Source organism: Nipponia nippon, unplaced genomic scaffold, assembly GCF_047370975.1.
Source record: "Nipponia nippon isolate SJK-2023a ecotype South Korea unplaced genomic scaffold, ASM4737097v1 scaffold_3, whole genome shotgun sequence".
Taxonomy (NCBI): Eukaryota; Metazoa; Chordata; class Aves; order Pelecaniformes; family Threskiornithidae; genus Nipponia; species Nipponia nippon.
The window spans coordinates 82,310,999-82,330,827 of record NW_028262347.1 but is presented as its reverse complement, the minus strand read 5'-3'; the positions used below and the strand labels follow the sequence as shown (position 1 = coordinate 82,330,827).

At 39.5% G+C, this 19,829-nt stretch overlaps 1 protein-coding gene across 1 annotated transcript in view; it reads right to left on the bottom strand.

Annotated features, from left to right (window-relative positions):
* Positions 1-19,829, bottom strand: part of ANO2 (anoctamin 2) — a 199,839-nt gene that overhangs the window by 108,257 nt on the left and 71,753 nt on the right. The window contains exons 11-13 of the mRNA XM_087765406.1: positions 11,956-12,090; positions 9,215-9,375; positions 5,427-5,509 (exon numbers count right to left, since the gene is read on the bottom strand). Coding sequence (XP_087621532.1) covers positions 5,427-5,509; positions 9,215-9,375; positions 11,956-12,090 — 379 coding nt within the window. The remainder of the gene's footprint in view (positions 1-5,426; positions 5,510-9,214; positions 9,376-11,955; positions 12,091-19,829) is intronic.

Here is a 19,829-nt window from a genome sequence, read left to right as displayed (position 1 = left end):
CTTACTACGTTAAGTGATCCTGTGCACTCCACTGTTAGTTCCTTCTGGTCTAACCTGATCAGACACAATTTTCCGTTTTGCAGCATAATTTTGAACAGTTGTAAAGACTTCACCACCACTGAAACATGGTGGCAGTATCTGTCTTACAGACAAATTTATCCTCATCTTTATGAATCTAATGAATAAAAAGTGAAGAAAACCTAGACTCACAGAATCATCAAATCGTTTAGGTTGGAAAAGACCCTTAAGATCATCAAGTTCAACCGTCAACATATCACTGCCAACTCCACCACTAAACCATGTCCTCAAGCACCACGTCTACCCATCTTTTAAATACCTCCAGGGATGGAGACTCAACCACTTCCCTGGGCAGCCTGTTCCAGGGCCTGACTACCCTTTCCGTGAAGAAGTTTTTCCTAATATCCAACCTAAACTTCCCCTGGCGCAGCTTGAGGCCGTTTCCTCTCATCCTATCGCTTGCTACTTGGGAGAAGAGACCGACCCCCACCTCACTACAACCTCCTTTCAGGTAGTTGTAGAGAGCAATGAGGTCTCCCCTCACCCTCCTCTTCTCCAGACTAAACAACCCCAGTTCCCTCAGCTGCTCCTCATAAGACTTGTGCTCTAGACCCTTCACCAACTTTGTTGCTCTTCTTTGAACATGCTCCAACACCTCAACGTCTTTCCTGTAGTGAGGGGCCCAAAACTGAACACAGTATTCAAGGTGTGTCCTCACCAGTGCCAAGTACAGGAGGACGATCACTTCCCTAGTACTGCTGGCCACACTATTTCTGATACAAGCCAGGATGCCATTGGCCTTCTTGGCCACCTGGGCACACTGCGGGCTCATATTCAGGCGGCTGTCGACCAACACCACCCTCAGGTCCTTTTCCACCAGGCAGCTCTCCAGCCACTCTTTCCCAAGCCTGTAGCATTGCATGGGGTTGTTGTGACCCAAGGGCAGGACCCAGCACTGAGCCTTGTTGAATCTCATACAATTGGCCCCAGCCCATCGATCCAGCCTGTCCAGATCCCTCTGTAGAGCCTTTCTGCCCTCAAGTAGATCAACATTCCCAGCCAACTTGGTGTCATCTGCAAACTTCCTGAGGGTGCAGTCAATCCCCTCATCCAGATCATTGATAAAGATAATAAACAGAACTGGCCCCAATTCTGAGCCCTAGGCAACACCACTTGTGACCAGCTGCCAACTGGATTTAGCTCCATTCACCGCAGCTCTTTGGGCCTGGCCATCCAGCCAGTTTTTTACCCAGCAAAGAGTATGCCCATCCAAACCATGAGCAGCCAGTTTCTGCAGGAGAATACTGGGAGAAAATGGTGTCAAAGGCTTTACTAAAGTCCAGGAAGACAACATCCACAGCCTTTCCCTCATCCGCTAAGCAGGTTACCTTGTCATAGAAGGAGATCAGGTTGGTCAAGCAGGACCTGCTTTTCAAAAACCCATGCTGACTGGGCCTGATCCCTTGGTTGTCCTGTATGTGCCGCATGATGGCACTCAAGATGATCTGCTCCATGACCTTCCCCAGCACTGAGGTCAGGCTGACAGGCCTGTAGTTTCCCGGATCCTCCTTCTGGCCCTTCTTGTAGATGGGCGTCACATTTGTTAACCTCCAGTCAACTGGAATGTCGCCGGTTAGCCAGGACTGCTGACAGACAATGGAAAGTGGCTTGGTGAGCACTTCTGCAGCTCCCTCAGTACCCTTGGGTGGATTGCATCCGGCTCCATAGACTTGTGTGTGTCTAAGTGGTGTAGCAGGTCGCTAACAATTTCCTCTTGGATTATGGGGGCTTCATTCTGCTCTCCGTCCTTGTCTTTCAGCTCAGGGGGCTGGGTACCTTGAGAACAACTGGTTTTACTATTAAAGACTGAGGCAAAGAAGGCATTAATTACCTCAGCCTTTTCCTCATCCTTTGTCACTATGTTTCCCCCCCACATCCAATAAAGGATGGATATTCTCCTTAGCTCTCCTTTTGTTGTTAGTGTATTTATAGAAACACTTTTTATTGTCTTTTACGGCAGTAGCCAGATTAAGTTCTAGTTCGTCTTTGGCCCTTCTAATTTTCTTTCTGCATAACCTCACGACATCTTTGTAGTCCTCCTGAGTTGCCTGCCTCTTCTTCCAAAGGTTATAAACTCTTCTTTTTTTCCTGAGTTGCAGCCAAAGTTCTCTGTTCAGCCAGGCTGGTCGTCTTCCCCGCCAGCTCATCTTTTGGCACATGGGGACGGCCTGCTCCTGCACCTTTAAGACTTCCTTCTTGAAGAAAGTCCAGCCTTCCTGGACTCCTTTGCCCTTCAGGACTGCCTCCCAAGGGTCAACCAGTTTCCTAAACAGGCCAAAGTCTTCCCTCCAGAAGTCCGAAGTAGCAGTTCTGCTGGCCCCTCTCCTTACTTCTTCAAGAATCAAAAAAGCCATAATTTCGTGATCACTATGCTCAAGATGGCCTCCAGCCATCACATCACCTGATCTAACTTTTGCATTTTTGCTGAAGTACCAAAAGCTGATAGAAGATGATACAGTGCACGGCTTTTTTCTTAAGATGTCAGGTCAAGAGAAATGTTCATTTTGAGCATTATTCTTCAAGAAGGAGCTGGATCAAATAGAAAATGTCCAGAAGGGAACAAGAATAAACAGGTATCTAGAAAATTAGTTCATCTTAAAAAAAAAAAAAAGGTGACAGAGAGATATAGTATTATGTTGAATTTTGCTGAAAAGAGGACAGAGATTATCTCTTCTCTTTATCTTTGAAAGAAAGAACAAGAAAAAGATGAACATTTAGTAAGGAGATTTAAGTTAGACACTAGGAAAAGCTTATTAGCAGTATGGATAGATAAGTATTAGAATAGATTGCCTAGGGAGGAAGTGAGATCTCCACTGCTGGATTCGTTTAAGAATAAATTAGACAAACATCTTTTTATAATTAGTTAAGCAGAGTTGATCCTACCATGCACAAGCGATGGCCCCTCAAGGTCCATTCCAGCCTTATTTTTATGATTCTACATTCCTAATTCTTCAACTAGTGCTGTGTCTGGCACTCCTTCACTTGTCATAAGCAAAGGATTCTTGCTGATCCCACAGTTCCTGTCCACAAAGTTTTACCACTTCAGAACTCTTCATCACAGGACCTCACAAATCTATAGATTCTTTCACAGCATTTTGGAAATATTGAGCTAAACCTTAGGATTTTATCCTACAAATGATGAACTTGAAATTCAGTAAAATCTGGTGGTTCATCAAGTATGCTGCAGAGCCAAGAGTTTGCTCTCCAGCTTCTGACTTTGTACTGTAATTAGTACAAAATTGCTGTTCTCCTGGGTATCAGTATGACGTTCCATATAGCACAAGAAGTAATTTCTGATGTGCTGATGCACTTGGTTTGCATCACAACTTACAAACTGCGAGTACCGGGTTATACTGTGAGCATCATCCACTTCATAACTGCACAGAGAGTAGCGAAAAAGCTGAGAAACCAGAGGCAAAATAGGGGAGGCTGTAATCAAGTCATCAGTGAAGGAATACTTGGAAGGTCTCCTTTATGCTAATGACATTGCTAGAGGCTGCATTTTGGGATAGTGATGGAAGGGGAGGAATACCGGAGTATACTGTCTGTTCTCAGGGTTGTTTTTTTCATTTTATCCAATTATTCTTACCTGAGGAATAGACAAAAGTGGAATAACAGTATTACCATGCTACATCATGAAGTTCATGATGTCAGCTTACTTTTCTTCTAGGTTGTTTGCACTCCACATCCTCTACATCAAGTAGGAGGGCTGGAGGCTTGCATGTGGTCTGTTGCTTAAGGAACCGTGCTGAAACATGAAGAAATGGATTCGAATCCACCCATCAAACCAAGGCAGGCCTACAACTCACCTTCCAGGAACCTGACCACATTTTATTAAGTCAATGAAGACAGCAAGGCACACTGAATTCTTCCATACAGGTACTCGCCTCACCATTAATGTTAAAAGAGAATCTAACTGCTGCAATTCTGAATTACTGAATATGATCCTGTTCTAGAGCCACGTCAGCATCTGCTGCTAGGGGATATGTAATAGAAGCATCGAAGTCTACCTGTTCTTAGCATGATATTTAGGGAGAGAGTGCACCCTCTTTAGTCAGAGTTAGAAATGAATCCTCTGGTGAGAGTCAGTAATTTAAAGAGACTGTAGGCCATGGTGTGTGAAACAATGCCTAAGAACAGAACTAAAAACAAATTTAGGGACATTGTCAACACTAATAAACAAGTATGTCTCATTGGTCAACTCAGGTACAGCTAGAAGCCCCATGGGCTGATTGCAAAGCCCTTAAAAACTATTCTAAAGAAACTAACCCCCTTTGTTACTTGCAACAGCTCTGTGGGTGAGTACCTAGAGCTCAGGATGTTGTACTTATGGCGTCATAGATGCAGCACAGACCTGGATGCAAATATTATTTATGTTACCCTGTGTCCTGGTTTCAGTTGGGATAGAGTTATTTTTCTTCTTAGTAGCTGGTAGAGTGCTGTGTTTTGGATTTAGGATGAGAATAAAGTTGATAACACACTGATGTTTTGGTTCTTGCTGAGCAGAGTTTAACTAGTCAAGGACTTTTCAGCTTCCCATGCTCTGCCAGGTGCATAAGAAGCTGGGAGGGAGCATAGCTAGGACAGCTGACCCAGACTGGCCAAAGGGCTATTCCATACCATATGACATCATGCTCAGTATATAAGCTGGGGGAAGAAGAAGGAAGGGGGGGACATTGGGCGTGATGCCGTTTGTCTTTCCAGGTAACCGTTACACGTGATGGAGCCCTGCTTTCCTGGAGGTGGCTGAACACCTGCCTGCTGATGGGAAGTAGTGAATGAATTCCTTCCTTTGCTTTGCTTGTGCGCGCGGCTTTTGCTTTGCCTATTAAACTGTCTTTATCTTAACCCACGAGTTTTCTCCCTTTTACTCTTCCGATTCTCTCCCCCATCCCACCGGGGAGGAGTGAGCGAGCGGCTGTGTAGTGCTTAGTTGCTGGCTGGGGTTAAACCACGACACCCTGACATGTTAAAATCAATGTCACAGAGAATTTTTGTTATACATAATGAAGTAGCATCCGTATGACAAAGTATTTATTCTGTATCATTCTGTTATTACACTCTGTACAATGGCATATGGGCTTTCTCAGCAAAGAATGATCTGCTGTTATTTTATAATCCTTTTCAACACTAATTATGAAAATTAGAGTGCTGACCAGTAAGATATAGGTGATTTTTTTTTAATGATACATTGGAACTCAAAACTGTATGGGTTATAACCATTTAAAAAAACATAGCTATGAACTGCATTGGGCTGGAGAACACTCACGAGAAATCTAAATATCACTGCATATCTTCAGATACAGAATAATTTATTTAATAAATTAACACAGGGAGAGGAAACTTACTTCTTCTTCCTCCAGTCCAGTTAGATCCCAGAAGTAACTCAGTCTCATCTGCAAACGTTTCCATTGTTCAAGGAACATAGTAGCTTTAAAAAAAAATTAAAAATTATAAATCCAATGCACTACAGTGAATGTTTGTGTTACTTATAAGCCCCAGCCCCAGATATTATAAGATATTTGAATCCCATTATACTAGGCCCTTTATAAATAAGAACAAAGAAACAGCCCCAGACCCAATTTTAAAGAAAGAACACAAGCAAAGCATGGAAACAATAATTACTGTCTTTTTACAAATAAAATACAGAAAGATACAACATGGATTGTCCAAAGGCACTAGTACATTCTCGACAGAGACTGGAACTGAACCCATATCTGCTAATATCCACCCCAAGAACATCATCTCTCCTAATTTACCATGAATCATTCTATAATTCATGAGTACAAAGCATATAATGGAACAAAATCTAGGTCTAAATATTAACCTGTAACACTCTAACTGGCCAAACAGATTTTGCTGTTTCAGTCTTTTTAATCAGTCAGAAACACGTGAAGAAGTTAGATGTAGCCTGCTACTGAAATAAATCATTGATACCTATATGTAAACTAAGACCCTCAGTATTATGTAGAAAATATTGTTCTTTTGCAATATATTATAGTGGTACAGTTGAATGTTTTTGTCCTGCATAGACATGGTGATTTTGTCCTAAAGGACTGGCCCGTAGTTCAGTCTCCTGCTTTTCCTTTTTCATTAATATGAAGGAACAAAGGAACAGATGTTGTACTGTTGTCTCATGTTTATAGTCTCCTGACCTTCCTCTCATAATTGCTGTTTCCTCTTGACAGCCCTTTGCCTAGCTGCTCATGATTTATGGACTTCTGGATTTTTTAGAAATAGCATTTCTTACTGGTGACTTGTGGACACCTATTTTCAGATTACTGTATCAATGCTAAACCAGTACATACAAACTAAAAAAACCCACTATACCATTAGAAGCTATATCTATAAACAACTGTGGGCACTGTTTTCCATTTCATGCTTCATTTCACCTTTTCAGTTGGTGAAAAGGGGACTGTAAAAACATTGTTAGATCACAGCAGTATTTACATCTCTTTGAACATCTTGTAGATAGCTCCACAAGACACACAACAGTGGAGAATTAGACCAGAATCTATTTCAACAGTTAGCTGCAAATATTTTCTGCACAGGTATCTTCCCATATTGTGAGAAACAAATATCATTTAAACACCGGACAGGCAGTACACTGAAAGTAAATCCAGACATTAAACAATTAAGTTGCTATCTCTGCTCCTTCCTTACAGAGGATAGGAAATAAAAAAGCTATATTTAGCATGTTTTGAAAACTCAAGAGTTTTTAGATATCCTAAATACAAAAGCGTTTGGTTTTTTATAGGGTGCTATTACGCATTCCATTTTTTCCTGTTGTTCAAAAAGTCAGTTCCACATTTAGCTCTGTAAGAACTTATTTGGCTAGATGCAGTAGCTGTTCTGAAATCAGCAAGTTTGCACTGAGTTACACTAGCAGAAAAACAGTCTCATTATATAAACACATTGGACAGATGAAATTCAGCATCCCAGAACACCAGTGACATTAAGCACAATTAGCGAGGCATTACTCTGTATTTTGTGAATATGGCCATTTGCAAACAGTATTGCTGGAATCACAAAGATGCTTTATGAGGCATCAAGATTGGCTAGTAAAAGCATGATTCCTTTCAAGATATTAGTCATAGTAAGTCATCTGCTTTTTACAGAATGGGAGAAGGCAAGCAGGATGAAAGACTTCTTGTGCCCAACACCATCATGAAATTAAGCCAGCTCAAATTACCATACTTTGCTCTTTTAAGTATACAATTGTAAGTCATAAGATGCCAGTTTCCACATCACTATCCTATATCCTACAAAAAAGCATTCAGGCAAGATTTACTCAAAATGCTGTGAGGCAAGCTGATTAGGTGTGTGAAGGAGATCTGTCATTCAGCAGAATGAGCACTAGATATAACCAGTACAGTCTCCTAGTAGTAAGGCAACAAAATTTGGTGTAATCTAATACTTAATAGGCAAGCTGTGCAGAGTTAGTAAAGGATACTTTATTTCACTTTGTTGTTCTTTGTATATAACGGCTGTATTTTCTTTCACTGACAAGCTCAGTTATCATGGTCCCAAGAACAGATTTTTCCAATCTGTGGGAAATATTTTTTGGAGGGGGGCAACAACTCAGAAAGAATTTTGTTATTCTTACATGCCTTTTTTTTAAAAGCAATGCATAGGGAACTTTTTGTTCCTTTCTGTTCCTTTGCAGATTCTACTAATTTATCTTAATGCAAGGATATATCAACATTTCGCTTTGCACGTTGTATTGCTGATACTAAAATATATTTATTTTGGATGAGGCTGCATGGAAATGATCATTTACATGGATGCAAGTTTACAGTACAGATTCTCTGTCAGGAAAATACTATTTACCTATGAAAGAGGTATGAAATTGTCATTCATACACATGCTGTCCAAAGAGCTAAACTAAAACTTGGACCAGGCAGTGTATTGCATGCTTCATGGCAGCAGGTAAAATGTGACACCTTATCTGCCAGTCCACTCTGTAATTGGCAGCAATCTGAAGTAGGAAAATAAGTCATTGTGAGAGTCTATAAATTCATCATCTTTTGCCATTTCTCTTAGTCATAGTGCTTACATATTCTCTAACTTCTGCTGAAGGGTTTCCAGGAACTGGTAAACAAAAACTTCTTACTTCCGTGATTTGTTCTGTCTGCAAGTTCCTTAAAAACCCTACGCTATCCATACCCAACACCAAGCTACCAATCAGTCATTTCTAAAACAAGCTATAAAATTTTAATAGGGTTGCAAAGTATAACACACTGATTGCTGAGGGATGGCTATAGTACAATAATATATTTGCTCAATTTCATATTAAGAATGAAAATTTCATTTTGTGAACAGTGAATAGGGAAATAAAAAATCATTTTACAGTAGCAATAACACCTTTAACTTTCACAATAAACAAGATCTAGAGTGAATGAAGGCATAATACCAGCAATAATACACACAAGCACAGTACACACACTTTTCAGGGCAGAGGTGAGGCCAGAAACAATAAGAATAATACTACAATGTATTCATTAGTGTTTATGAAGTGTTTTGATATCCTCAGTGAGACAGGGTATATTTGCCATTAAAGAAAACCAAGCTTGTTTAAATGGAATACTTTAGAACATATTATAATTAAAACAATAATTGTCCCATTGTTCTTGGAATCCCATAAAGTTTTGATAAAATTATGTGACTAAGTTGTCCCACATGGAAGTGCACTCTGTGCTGAAATTAAACCCTTTCAGCTGCCTGCACCATACCAATCCCCAAATACATTCCTGCTTCAAATGCAGAAGGTGTTAAAGGGACTGGCCATGTCGATAGAAAATGAGGAAAAACATGGAAAAGCTTAGAACTGCCATTAAACAAGGCAGTAGAGAGAGAAAGGACACATTTTTCTTCCCTGAACTACCCAGCTCCTCTCCATTTATTCCAAAGCTTTCTGCTGACAGCAGAAAGCCTTGTAATATTGCTTTCTCCAGCCTCAGCACAGACAGCCCCTCACTGGCCCTCTGAGGCTTGCCAGCTTCATAAAGCCATATGTATCACATTCAATCTAATAGCACTTTGTTATATGTGAGGCTACTACTGTGCATCACAGCTTTCATTTCTGTCAGTAGTCCGAAGATCAAACAATACTGTTAACATGCAAAACAATACTCACCCCAGAGAGCCATAAAGATGGAGAATAAGACTGTGGCGGGGTTGTCAAATAAGTGGCTAGCTCGAGCGGTAGCACATGCAGAGCTGAGGTTCCAGTAATCACAGAACTTGTCACACAGGGGGCACATGGTGAAGGCATTGCGTTGATCGCACATTTCTTTACTATGAATGACAAGTGCACAAGTTCTTAGGGTATCACTACTCAGAAAAGGGGGATGTACAGTAGTGATATTAAGCAACACGTCATAGCTATTACAAGGTATTTGCAATGTACATGGCTTGAAGTTTCAGATAACAGAAGCTGTGTGCCTCTTCAAGGCACATGGCCATGGGCTGGGATATTAAAATACTTATAGGCACCTTACCAACAGCAAAACAATGCAACAACCAATCTAATATCTACACTGTGTTAGTGATTAGTGAAGACTGCATCACTGAAGACTGAGGTTAACCACACTAAAAGAAAATAATTAAAACACAGTCCGAGTGGAATTTGCCATCTCTACACTCAGTTACATGATTTGATACAGATCAGATTTAAATTCATGAAAAAGAATTCTGAAGTGGACGTAAAGGAAATTCTATGCCCTTGACGAAACACACATTTTTAACATGGTGGCACAAAAGTCCATGTCAAATACCATGCTACTTTCTGTTTCGGGACTGGTCACATAAGTCTGCATAAAAGCCAGAAACAGCACCCAGGCATGTTGGTTGGCCTGTGTCAGAGACAGAATAAATCTGCAACACCATTTGCAAGACACACTAGGTTTTGCTATAAGCTGACATACATGTACTGAATTTAAAAGACTTACACTAGCCAAGAGTCTTGTTCTTAGCAAGGATGTCATATTTCACAACATTTACTTTGAGATTCACCTCTACCCTACATTTTATTTGTGAGGTATTTATAAAAGCAATGGTTGTTTTCCCAGCATAGGACTTTAACACCAATTCTCATCTGTACCACCATCTGCTATAAGGTTTTGGCCAAGTTACTCAAGTGTGAGCAGTTATTTTATGCACCCATACTAATATGTTTTAAGGGTGTTCAGCTATTGTGTGCACAGGTTTCAGGAAATCAGATACCCTTACATTTCAGGGTTCTCAAGTTTGAATGCTGAATATGGATGTGGTATTCTTGGTCTCCATAGCTCCTTGCTTTTCTAGTACAGAGTGCTAACCTAATTTTCAAAAATAAAATAAAAAAAAGGACAAAAGCCCCCCCCCCCCCCCCAGCAGCAAAACTTATAAAAACTGGAAAGCTTCCATTTCTGCCTTATATAGTCAGATGTTAAGTTGTATTTCCTTTCCCTCAGTTTACAGCATTTGTTCAATTGTCCTCTGGAAAATGTGAGATAAGAGACTTTCTTACATATTTTAAAATCTGTATTTTAAAGTTGTTATTTTTATTCTTAGCCTTATTTGCTATGTATTTACTCAGTTTCTAAAAATCTTTGAAAAATCTTTATCACTATCCTTTAACAAGCCAAACCCTACTTGACACTGCTGCAGGTTCTTTCAGTTTTTTTCATAAGGTTTGTATGTGAAAGACCTTCATACCTGCACATTCTTACTCAGGTGAACTGAGTAGTGCAAAGCTCAAGTGTCCTTGCCAGGACTGTAAGCTAAAGAAACACTTGCAACATTGCTTCATTGATAGCTGGCATATTGTGATGATGATTTTTCCTATATTGGCCATCATTAAATAACATTTTTTCTATGACTTCAAATGAAAAAAGAACGATTCAAGCTTTAGTACCAATAAGTTTAATATTATATCATTTGAAAGGCATACAGCTGTTTCCAGCTGACATATCGTTAAAGTAATGCTCTCTTCTATTTCAAAAGGCAGTAGAGGGTGCTGCAGATACATCTTAGCCATAAATCTCACTTAAGTTTAAATGTTAGTACAAGCTTTCCCACAGACAAGCACAGCCCATCAAGATTCATTCAGATCAGGCTAAAAAACCAAACCCTGACTCAGATGTGTTGTTATTCATCATTTACCTATCAGTAATAATGTCCTACTGCAGTGATCCACTTTAAAATTTGCCAATTCATTTGAGAGAATACAGGAACTGCCACGAGTGTGACCAGCAGTACTAGTAATCCAGTATCCTGTCTCCACCATAAGTCAGACACAGATAACACAGAGGAAGAGTCCTTTTTTCACTGAGAAGCAAACATTAACATCACTCTGACAATTTGGCAGGTTTTGTTTAGTATAACACCCTGAGGACACACAGCACAAAACTCAAAATTTTTTTGTAAATGTCAAGAAGGAGAATAGTGTGTATACCAAGCATGCTAAATCTGCTAAGTATTGTTCATCTTACTTGTGCAAATAGCCTGATTTTATGAAGAACAACAAAGTAATTCAAGAGTACTGGACAGTGTATTTGCATTAAGTTCAGTGAGTTCTGTACAATGTCTTTCTGGGTGAGCGTGGAGATATGTGCATTCATAAAAAGCAAATGGATGTCATAAAAAAGAACTTAAAATAATGCAGTAGACTCACTGAACATTTCTGTTTCAGGAGCCGAACAGCCAGATAAATGTGTGTCATTCAAATGTCTTATCTGCCTAATGGATGTGTATTTCTGATGCTCACAGCGTTGTTAATGATACATCACTGCTCTTCAGACATGTTAAAAACAATTATTCTCACGAAGGATTATGAACAAAAAGCACAGTCTTATAATTTTCAAGTAACAAATTATTAATCACAGAGAAGCTTACCTAGGAATGTCACTCTCAATCGTTATACATCCATAAAGAAATACAATAATCCCAACTACTGAAGATGGAATGAGGAATTCTGTATATAAACCCAGCCACGCAAAATAAAGTCCTATCTTTTCTCCAAAATACTTTCTGAAAAAGAAGAGAGGAAAAACAAACAAACAAACATGTGTCAAGGGTATAATTTTCAAATGTGTTTTACAGCTTCTTAGCTATCCCTGAAAGTTAAAATACTAATTGTCAAAGACATGGATGAAAACCCTAAGTATCTTGAAGTCAGTATCACTGAATGGTTTGGGCAGTTTGGGGTTCTCAGTTCTGAGAAGTTAAAGACAGTCCTGTGTCGTTATAATACATACTTAATATCTGCTCAGGGAAGACTGCATCTTTTGCATCTCTTAAATGAAGTCAGTGAAATATTCCTCACTTGCATCAAAAGTAGCAGAATTTCAACCAAATGTTTAGCAGAAAACATTGGAAAGGATTTGGCTCCTCAGAAGAGTATCTAGATATGCCACCATTCTTTGCCTCTGTAGTCCTCCTGGATTCAATTGGTGAGAGTCATGGAAATGACATCTATGGGAACATACTGACAACATCCTCTGATATCTTAAAAGACTAGTAATCTTGAATTGCTGTTAAAGAAGGAAGGTTTACTTGCACACTTAGCACTGGCTTTTCAGAAAGAATAAATATTTTTGACAAATTAACAGTTTCTGGACAGCTGGTTTGAAAAAACTGTTTCTGCTCCGAGGAACAGTTCACTGTAGATGTTGATAAATATGTGCTAGTACTCAGCCCAACATCTTCATGAATCACACTGCAAGAAGTAAACTAAACGTAGATGAAACTCACTGATCATTCCAAAGTACTATTAGGAGTGATTACAAATATTGCAGAACACCAAGAGCTTCAGAGAGCTCAAGAACTCACCATCACTAAAATAAGACTAAATTTAGATAAAAAGCAACACAGAAACATTTCACAAGGCAGAGAATAAGATGGAGGAATGCTGGAAGGAAAGCAGCTATACCGAGAGCACTCAGGGCACGACACTGCATTTGAATCAGTGAGACATACATTCACACTGTTGTGGCAGAAAGAACAAAAAGAATTTCAAGATAAGATGGCTAATAAAAGAAAGACAAGACTTGCTCCTCATACAGGCTGAGCACAGTCCCACTTTGAGATTGATTCTGAACTCAGTCACACAAGGAAAGTTTTACCCAAGCTTAGCACCCCAGATCTAAATTATTCCTAATAAAAATGGTTAAGTGAGATTTTTGGAGGCCCAGGATTTCTTTCAACAGATATAATTTTATTCTGACAGAATTTAATGACACAATTCCGTGTCCGCAGACTTGAGCTCAAGTCCTTTCAGCAGCACAAGAAAAACTGAATTTTTCTACTCCAGAAGCTATGTCTCAGGGCCAAGCTGCTCCTGCCACACGAGAGACAAAGGCAGGAGTACAACCAAGGCAGAGAGTCATGGGACAATGAGACAAGCCTCCAAAGTTGTTTCCAGCCCAGATGAAAGGAGCAAAGGTAGCAACAGTGAGGGGGCGAGGTTATTACTACAGTTCCTGTTGCTGTTCCCACACCATCACAGCTGCAGCTAACTTCATGTTCCTAGGCTGTCACATAGGAAAGCAGACAGTGCGGTCATACCTATTTCAGTGTTGCCTTACATGACTGCCGATATTTGCTTATGTCTAACCAACCTCACTTATCCTTTAGGAAGGGCATATACAATCATAAAAGGGAAAACAGAACAAAAGCACTTTAAGGTGATACACAGACAACATTATCTTCAGTATACGGTGATGCCATAACTTGGAGAACAAGCACAAAAGCAAGGGAAATTTCAGGAATCTTCTGGGAAAGGGGTACAGCCCCTACACCTGACATTTGCAAGGCTATCATAAGCAACAGACTGTGTTAAGTATCAAACAACATGAGTGGAATCATGACAGAGTGACTTGAATGGCAATAACTTAATTAGCTGTGTAATTCTCTTTTGTTTCAGAAAGACAACTTGCACAAGTCAGAATGGGAATACTATTTTCCAAAACCAGTCTTTAAACAAATACATCAGTTTAGTAACTCTACATTCACACCACAGCATAGTTTTTAAGCACCTGGGGACAACGGATTACCACATTTGCACAGAATAGAAGGAAACATGATATTATATGATATAGTATAGTTGATAAAATGATAAATGTAAATATTTATGTTGCAAATATAATCCAAATACTGTGGGACTACCCTGTAACCTGGTACATGCCAGCTAATTTTGGAGGTAATTTTTAGGAGGTAGTTTTTCTTTATTCTCATACTTGTTTTTTAATATTTTTTAATATGAAGTGAGGGAGGAAATACTTGATTAAAATACATAAATCATCAGACGGCCTATAGCTTTCCCTCAAGCCTCTTGTATGAGTCAACAAACAGCAGCAATGGCCTTGGAACAGCACAGGACAGAGGGAGACTCACTTTGTTCTGAAGTTTCCTCCTGATTGGGAAGTGACACATCTTGCATTTGACAGTAAGGCAAACATCACTGAACACATCCTGACAACATGGAACAAGGAGGAGAGGGGGATTATTCTGATGATCTTTTTTCTTACTCCTTCCTTATTTGTAGAGCTGGGCAACATTCATAGCTAGTACAGTGCTCCAAATAGGTCAAAGCAGAAATGAAAAATAGTCCACAATCTGAGCTGTTCTAAATTGTCTATTGTTTTGACAAAGGGCCACAAATTAGCACAGAAACTGTTCAAATCCCAGAAGCATTAAAGAGCAGCTGACCAGGGTCAGTGAAGTTGAAGCTTATGGCTCATGAGGCTTCCTCTCATTTTTAAGCCTTCCAGTGATAAATGCAATATGTAACCTATAAAGCAAAGGATTGCTGTTTGCACCCATGCCAAGAGAAAGTGAGAAGAGCTGAACAATGTCCTGGCAGTACAGAAAAAAGCAGTTGCCAAGAAGAAAACTGCACAATGTTCTGTGGCTTAACTGTTTTGAAAAAGAAAAATAATTAAGACTGCTGTGCCCAAGCTCAGTCCACCAATGTGCCAGAAAGTGAAATAATCTAAGGAGAAGCAATGACAGTGCTTGGAAGCATGATGATAAAGATAAATCTGAGTTTATCAAGCTAGAAAAACACAGAACGTGGACATATTCCTTCCTTTTTTGACATTCCCCAAGAATTGTTCTCCCATTGCTGTGAATAGGAGACGAGCCTCTGCAAACACCTGTGACCACCTGCGGCATCTACTGCAGCCACAGCTGGATTTTTGGATCAGACCTTAGGAATACTGTGAGGTAGGTTTCTTTCTAGCACCCCTCTAAAAATCTCTTAAGAAAGGCACACTGGCCTAGTTTTACAAGGTTTGAAAGCATTCTACCCCTACTCAAGTCAACAGTTTCATGTTAGCAAATTGCAATGCTATTTCACTTTGAAAGCAGGATGATAAGTTTTCTCAAACGTGGACGTACTAGCCCCTCTATATTTTCACACTAACAAGAAAGAAATTAGAATGATTGTAGTGAATGAAGAGAAAAAATATATGTTCTTCAAGGGTAGAGTAAGATGTATGTCAAGAAAAGGAGTTTTTGCAAGTTTTTGTATATTTACACCAAGAACTTGGCATCTTCTCTAATTTACATTGGGATAAAACCAGTCTTACTTTATTATACTCTAGGAATTACTCATGATTTATGCTGGCATGGAAAAAAAGAACTGAGATGAGGTTTTTGCACTGCCTCAGTAGCTAACTCACATCCGCTTCACATATATCCAGACAAAGCTAAGGACTAATCCTTTCCAAAGTATGCTCATGGATGGCCCACTGCAGACTGCCATAAAAAAGGTATGCCCTCTGCATTGCATGAACTTTCTTTCCACATTACCTATATTCTAATGTAGAGAAATGTCCCATACACATATGCGATGAGGACAGCAGTTCTCATCCAAAGCAAGGGGCAAATGGCTTTGATAATGAATGTGTACTGCCCCTATCAGAAGCAGCAGCCGAGCATTTTGTTCTGTGTGTTTTACAGTATAAGGTGAAATTTTGTGCCTTTCACTTTGGAAGGCTTTTTGAATGCTGCTAAAATGGCCACCTACCAAGCACTAAGTTCTCTTGAGCAAGAATCATGTCTTTAAGGAAAGATTTGGCCAAATCATCCATAACTTCTTCAGAAGCTGAACAAAAGTTGCACTTCAAGCAAATGATCGGAAACAGCATTAAAAAACTACAGCAACAACAACCATCACCTGTAGAAAGTGTATTCCCTCTCATGGTAGAGTTAGAATAAGAAGTCTTGAGAAGGACACAGTGAAAATATTTACTCAGTTCCCTCTGCTTGCCCATATAACACTTGAATCAGACATCTGCAATGCACTTCTGTCTGTCTGGTTGCCAAACCAACATCAAAAAGAATAACTGATAATTAAACTCTATGCTTGCATGTTGGTCACAGTGCTTCCATGCCAAGTTGTGCAATTTATAAATAGACTGATTTGGGGAAGGGGGGAGAAGAGAAAAGGAAAAAAAAAACTCAGTTTTCGACTCTGTGAAAACAAGTGTGGGATACCTGGAATGTGAATAAAGCATGTGGTGCGTGACACATGCTGGAAAGAACTCTGGAGTTGTTCAGGAACAAAGTTAAAAAAGTGAGGAAAAGACGCTGTGGACACTGAGTCACCTAACTGGAAAATGTGTTCAAAACTCTTCAGTTTTTTAATTTCCAAACCTCATTCTAGGCCAGCTGTTATTTTGTGTTTGCCACAATTCATTCCACTACCCCTACAGTGGTGGAATAGTTTCTATGCAAAACTAAACTGATTTACAGCTTCTATTAGGTAGGCTTTCCCCTGTGCAAATGGTCAAACAAGTCACATGTATTACTTATGTCTTCAAAATAAAACTATTTGCACAGATTATGGACAAAATTTTGATGTTTATACTGTCAGGAGAAAGGACAAGCAGTCCTCTCAAAGTGTAGTTTCATGTCGGAACATCTCTGCTACCAGAGCCAGTTTAAAAACTTTCTTTCCCTCCCCAGCTTCCAGCCCAGGTGCATATTCCCTTTCTGACCCACAGCAAGCCAGTTCACAGTGTCGGCCTGTAAACAGCTGTGACAGACCAGTGGAGAAAATGGCAACCTGTGGCAGAGGGTCAGGAACAGAATTAATTCCTTCAGGGGGCTTTGTCACCAGAAGAAAATCTACCATTAAAGCGAAGGTACAAAAATGACCACCCTTACAAACATAGAACTAATTTCGAGCACATATTAAGTTCAGAACACAGGAGATTCTTCCTTGTTTCTGAGATAATAGTTCTCACCAAATTGAAGTTTCCATCTCAAAACTGTAGATTTATTTCAGAAAGTGCTGAAGTACAGCGAAAACCTCAGTCGCTATAACTGAATCAGGATCAGGACATAACATTTCTGTATACCCCACCATTTCACTCCAGGTAGAGTTGTGTAAGTTCAAACTTTTCTGGATATGTCATTTTTTCTCCACTTGAAAATTTTCTCAGGGCAGGATTCAAGCATTTATTACAACCATCTGGGACACCTGGGTGGAATTACCGCTCAGCAGCAGCACTGAGGCTGCTGTGCATCCAGAGATCTTAGAGATTTCTACCACGTTTGTGCCTGACAGCATATGCGCACATATTCTGTCCAGACAGTCCCAAGAAGAAACATATCAGTGCTAAATCCAGATATACAGAGAGTGCACCAAAATGGAGCAATATGGAAGCCAAAAAAGGCTCCTGGCAGAAGACAATCCCCCTTGGAAGAACTTGCCAAGAAACTGAAAAACATTTTTTATTAAAATTTTAAGAGGAGAAAAAAAATAACTACAGAACCTCAGCTAAATTACAATGCAGCTGAGTCTGAGTCAGGAAAGAAAATATGTCCATTAGAAAGGCCAACTTGTTCTGCATACAGAAAACAAGGAAAGGAGCCTCTGTCCAAGGTAAGAGCACATGGCTTTCCCTAAATTGTAGAAAAAGATCAAGACTGTCCAGTAGAGAGTGATTATGAGGGTATTTGTGAAAATAGTTGATAAGCCAGTGCAAGAAGCCTAAATGAAACCCTAAATGCTGAAAGCTAGCTCTAACATTCATGTTTGTGTCCACATCTGCAAATGTCCCTCATTCACTTTGGAACACTTGGTACCAGATCGGTAAGTCCTGGAAACAAGTTCAGAGCCACAGCCCAGGTTTTGATTTCAATAAAAGACTTCATACCCTGTGTATTTTCTCTAGCAAGTAATGCACTGAGTCATCTGTTGTGCTTCTGACTGAGAGCATTCACCAAAGACCAAAAGAGAAACTACAAATCTGACTCTTCTCTGAAAGTAGAATGAAGCAAGATGCCACAAGAGCCATTTAATCAAGCTCTTTTAGTTAAAGTTCTTGTTTGAAATCATTAGTTAACAAATTTTTGCCTCCAATGGTACCTGAAGTCTGGAGCCAAATCTGCCTAAAATAGATTATACCAGACACAGATATATTTTCTTCCAAGGCACTGTGAAATATTGCTTGTGCTCCATTATAGGACAAAAACCAACTATCAAAATATTGCAACTCCTTAGAGAACAGAAATTTTGAAATTCACTTAGAACTGTGTTTTCCCTTAATCTCTTGGCTCTTAAGAAATAAGTACTATTCAACACAGTAACGGGGTACTGTTTAGGGAGAAGAGAATATGTGTGGAGGAAGGAAATATTCAAGTTCTCAAATTCTAATGTATTAAAAAAACTGCGAAAAATATCTAGAATAAAAACCACAGAATTTGTGTATTAACTGCAATTTAAAATAGCAAAAGATCAAACCTTACCCTGTAAAGAAATAAAACTAGGACAAGCCACTCACTGAGCTTCATAGATTCACAAACCCTATTGCTTCCATTCCAAGAAATTGTCAGAATACAAATGAAAGGGCATAGTTTGTGGTGATGGATTATAAACTGAAAAAAAGCCTTTGTTTACTGACTGTAATACAAAGAACAACAGAAGCATAATAAGTAGACATGTAATGTGACTGAGAGAGAAAATAAGGCTGGCTACCTACCAATTGTATAAGAAAGCAACATGATGCTGCTTAGTCAGAAGCACTGTAACTGCATTCTCCCCTCTGTTATGGGAGAATACAAAGCTTCAGGGCTTCTACAAAGCATTTTTGGGTTTGTGCATGGCGTTTGTAAAGTGTCCAGATCCCCACAGTTAAAGAGAGCTTTTATCAGAGAGCTAGACAAAAAGAGAATGTGATTTGCAGGAACATAAAAATAATAATGTACTCATACATAGCACTTTAGGTGCAGTAATAGCAGTCCTTAGCCTTATGTAGTGTTTGAAAATATTAAGTGCCTGATTACATTATTCTGTTGATGCCTGGATTTGCCTGTCATGTTCTTTGCCTACCAAAGTTCTACATGTCTCTGAGACTGCAGTAGCCACAGTACACCTTACTAAAGAGAGACATTTTCAGCAAGAGTAATAATGAAGTGTTTGTCCCATCACTTCTAAGAACTTATGCATAAGACAACCTACATACACTCGGTGTCTCTCTTTAGCTTTCTTTACTTTATTCTTTAGCATACTTCAGCATTTAAAAATGTCAGTAACCCTCCAAACCTGGCAAATTAAAAATCCATAGCAGGTAGCCTGGCTACCTTAGGCTGAGTCAATACCAATGTGAGTCAATAGAGGTTACTTATGAGGAAAGGAGTACAGGTTCACTTCATAAACATCTCAGCACACAAAGTGACCCTCTACGTAAGAAACAAACAGTTCATTCAGTTATACATATAACATTTTCTCTCATAATAATCTCTACAAGCTCCTACAA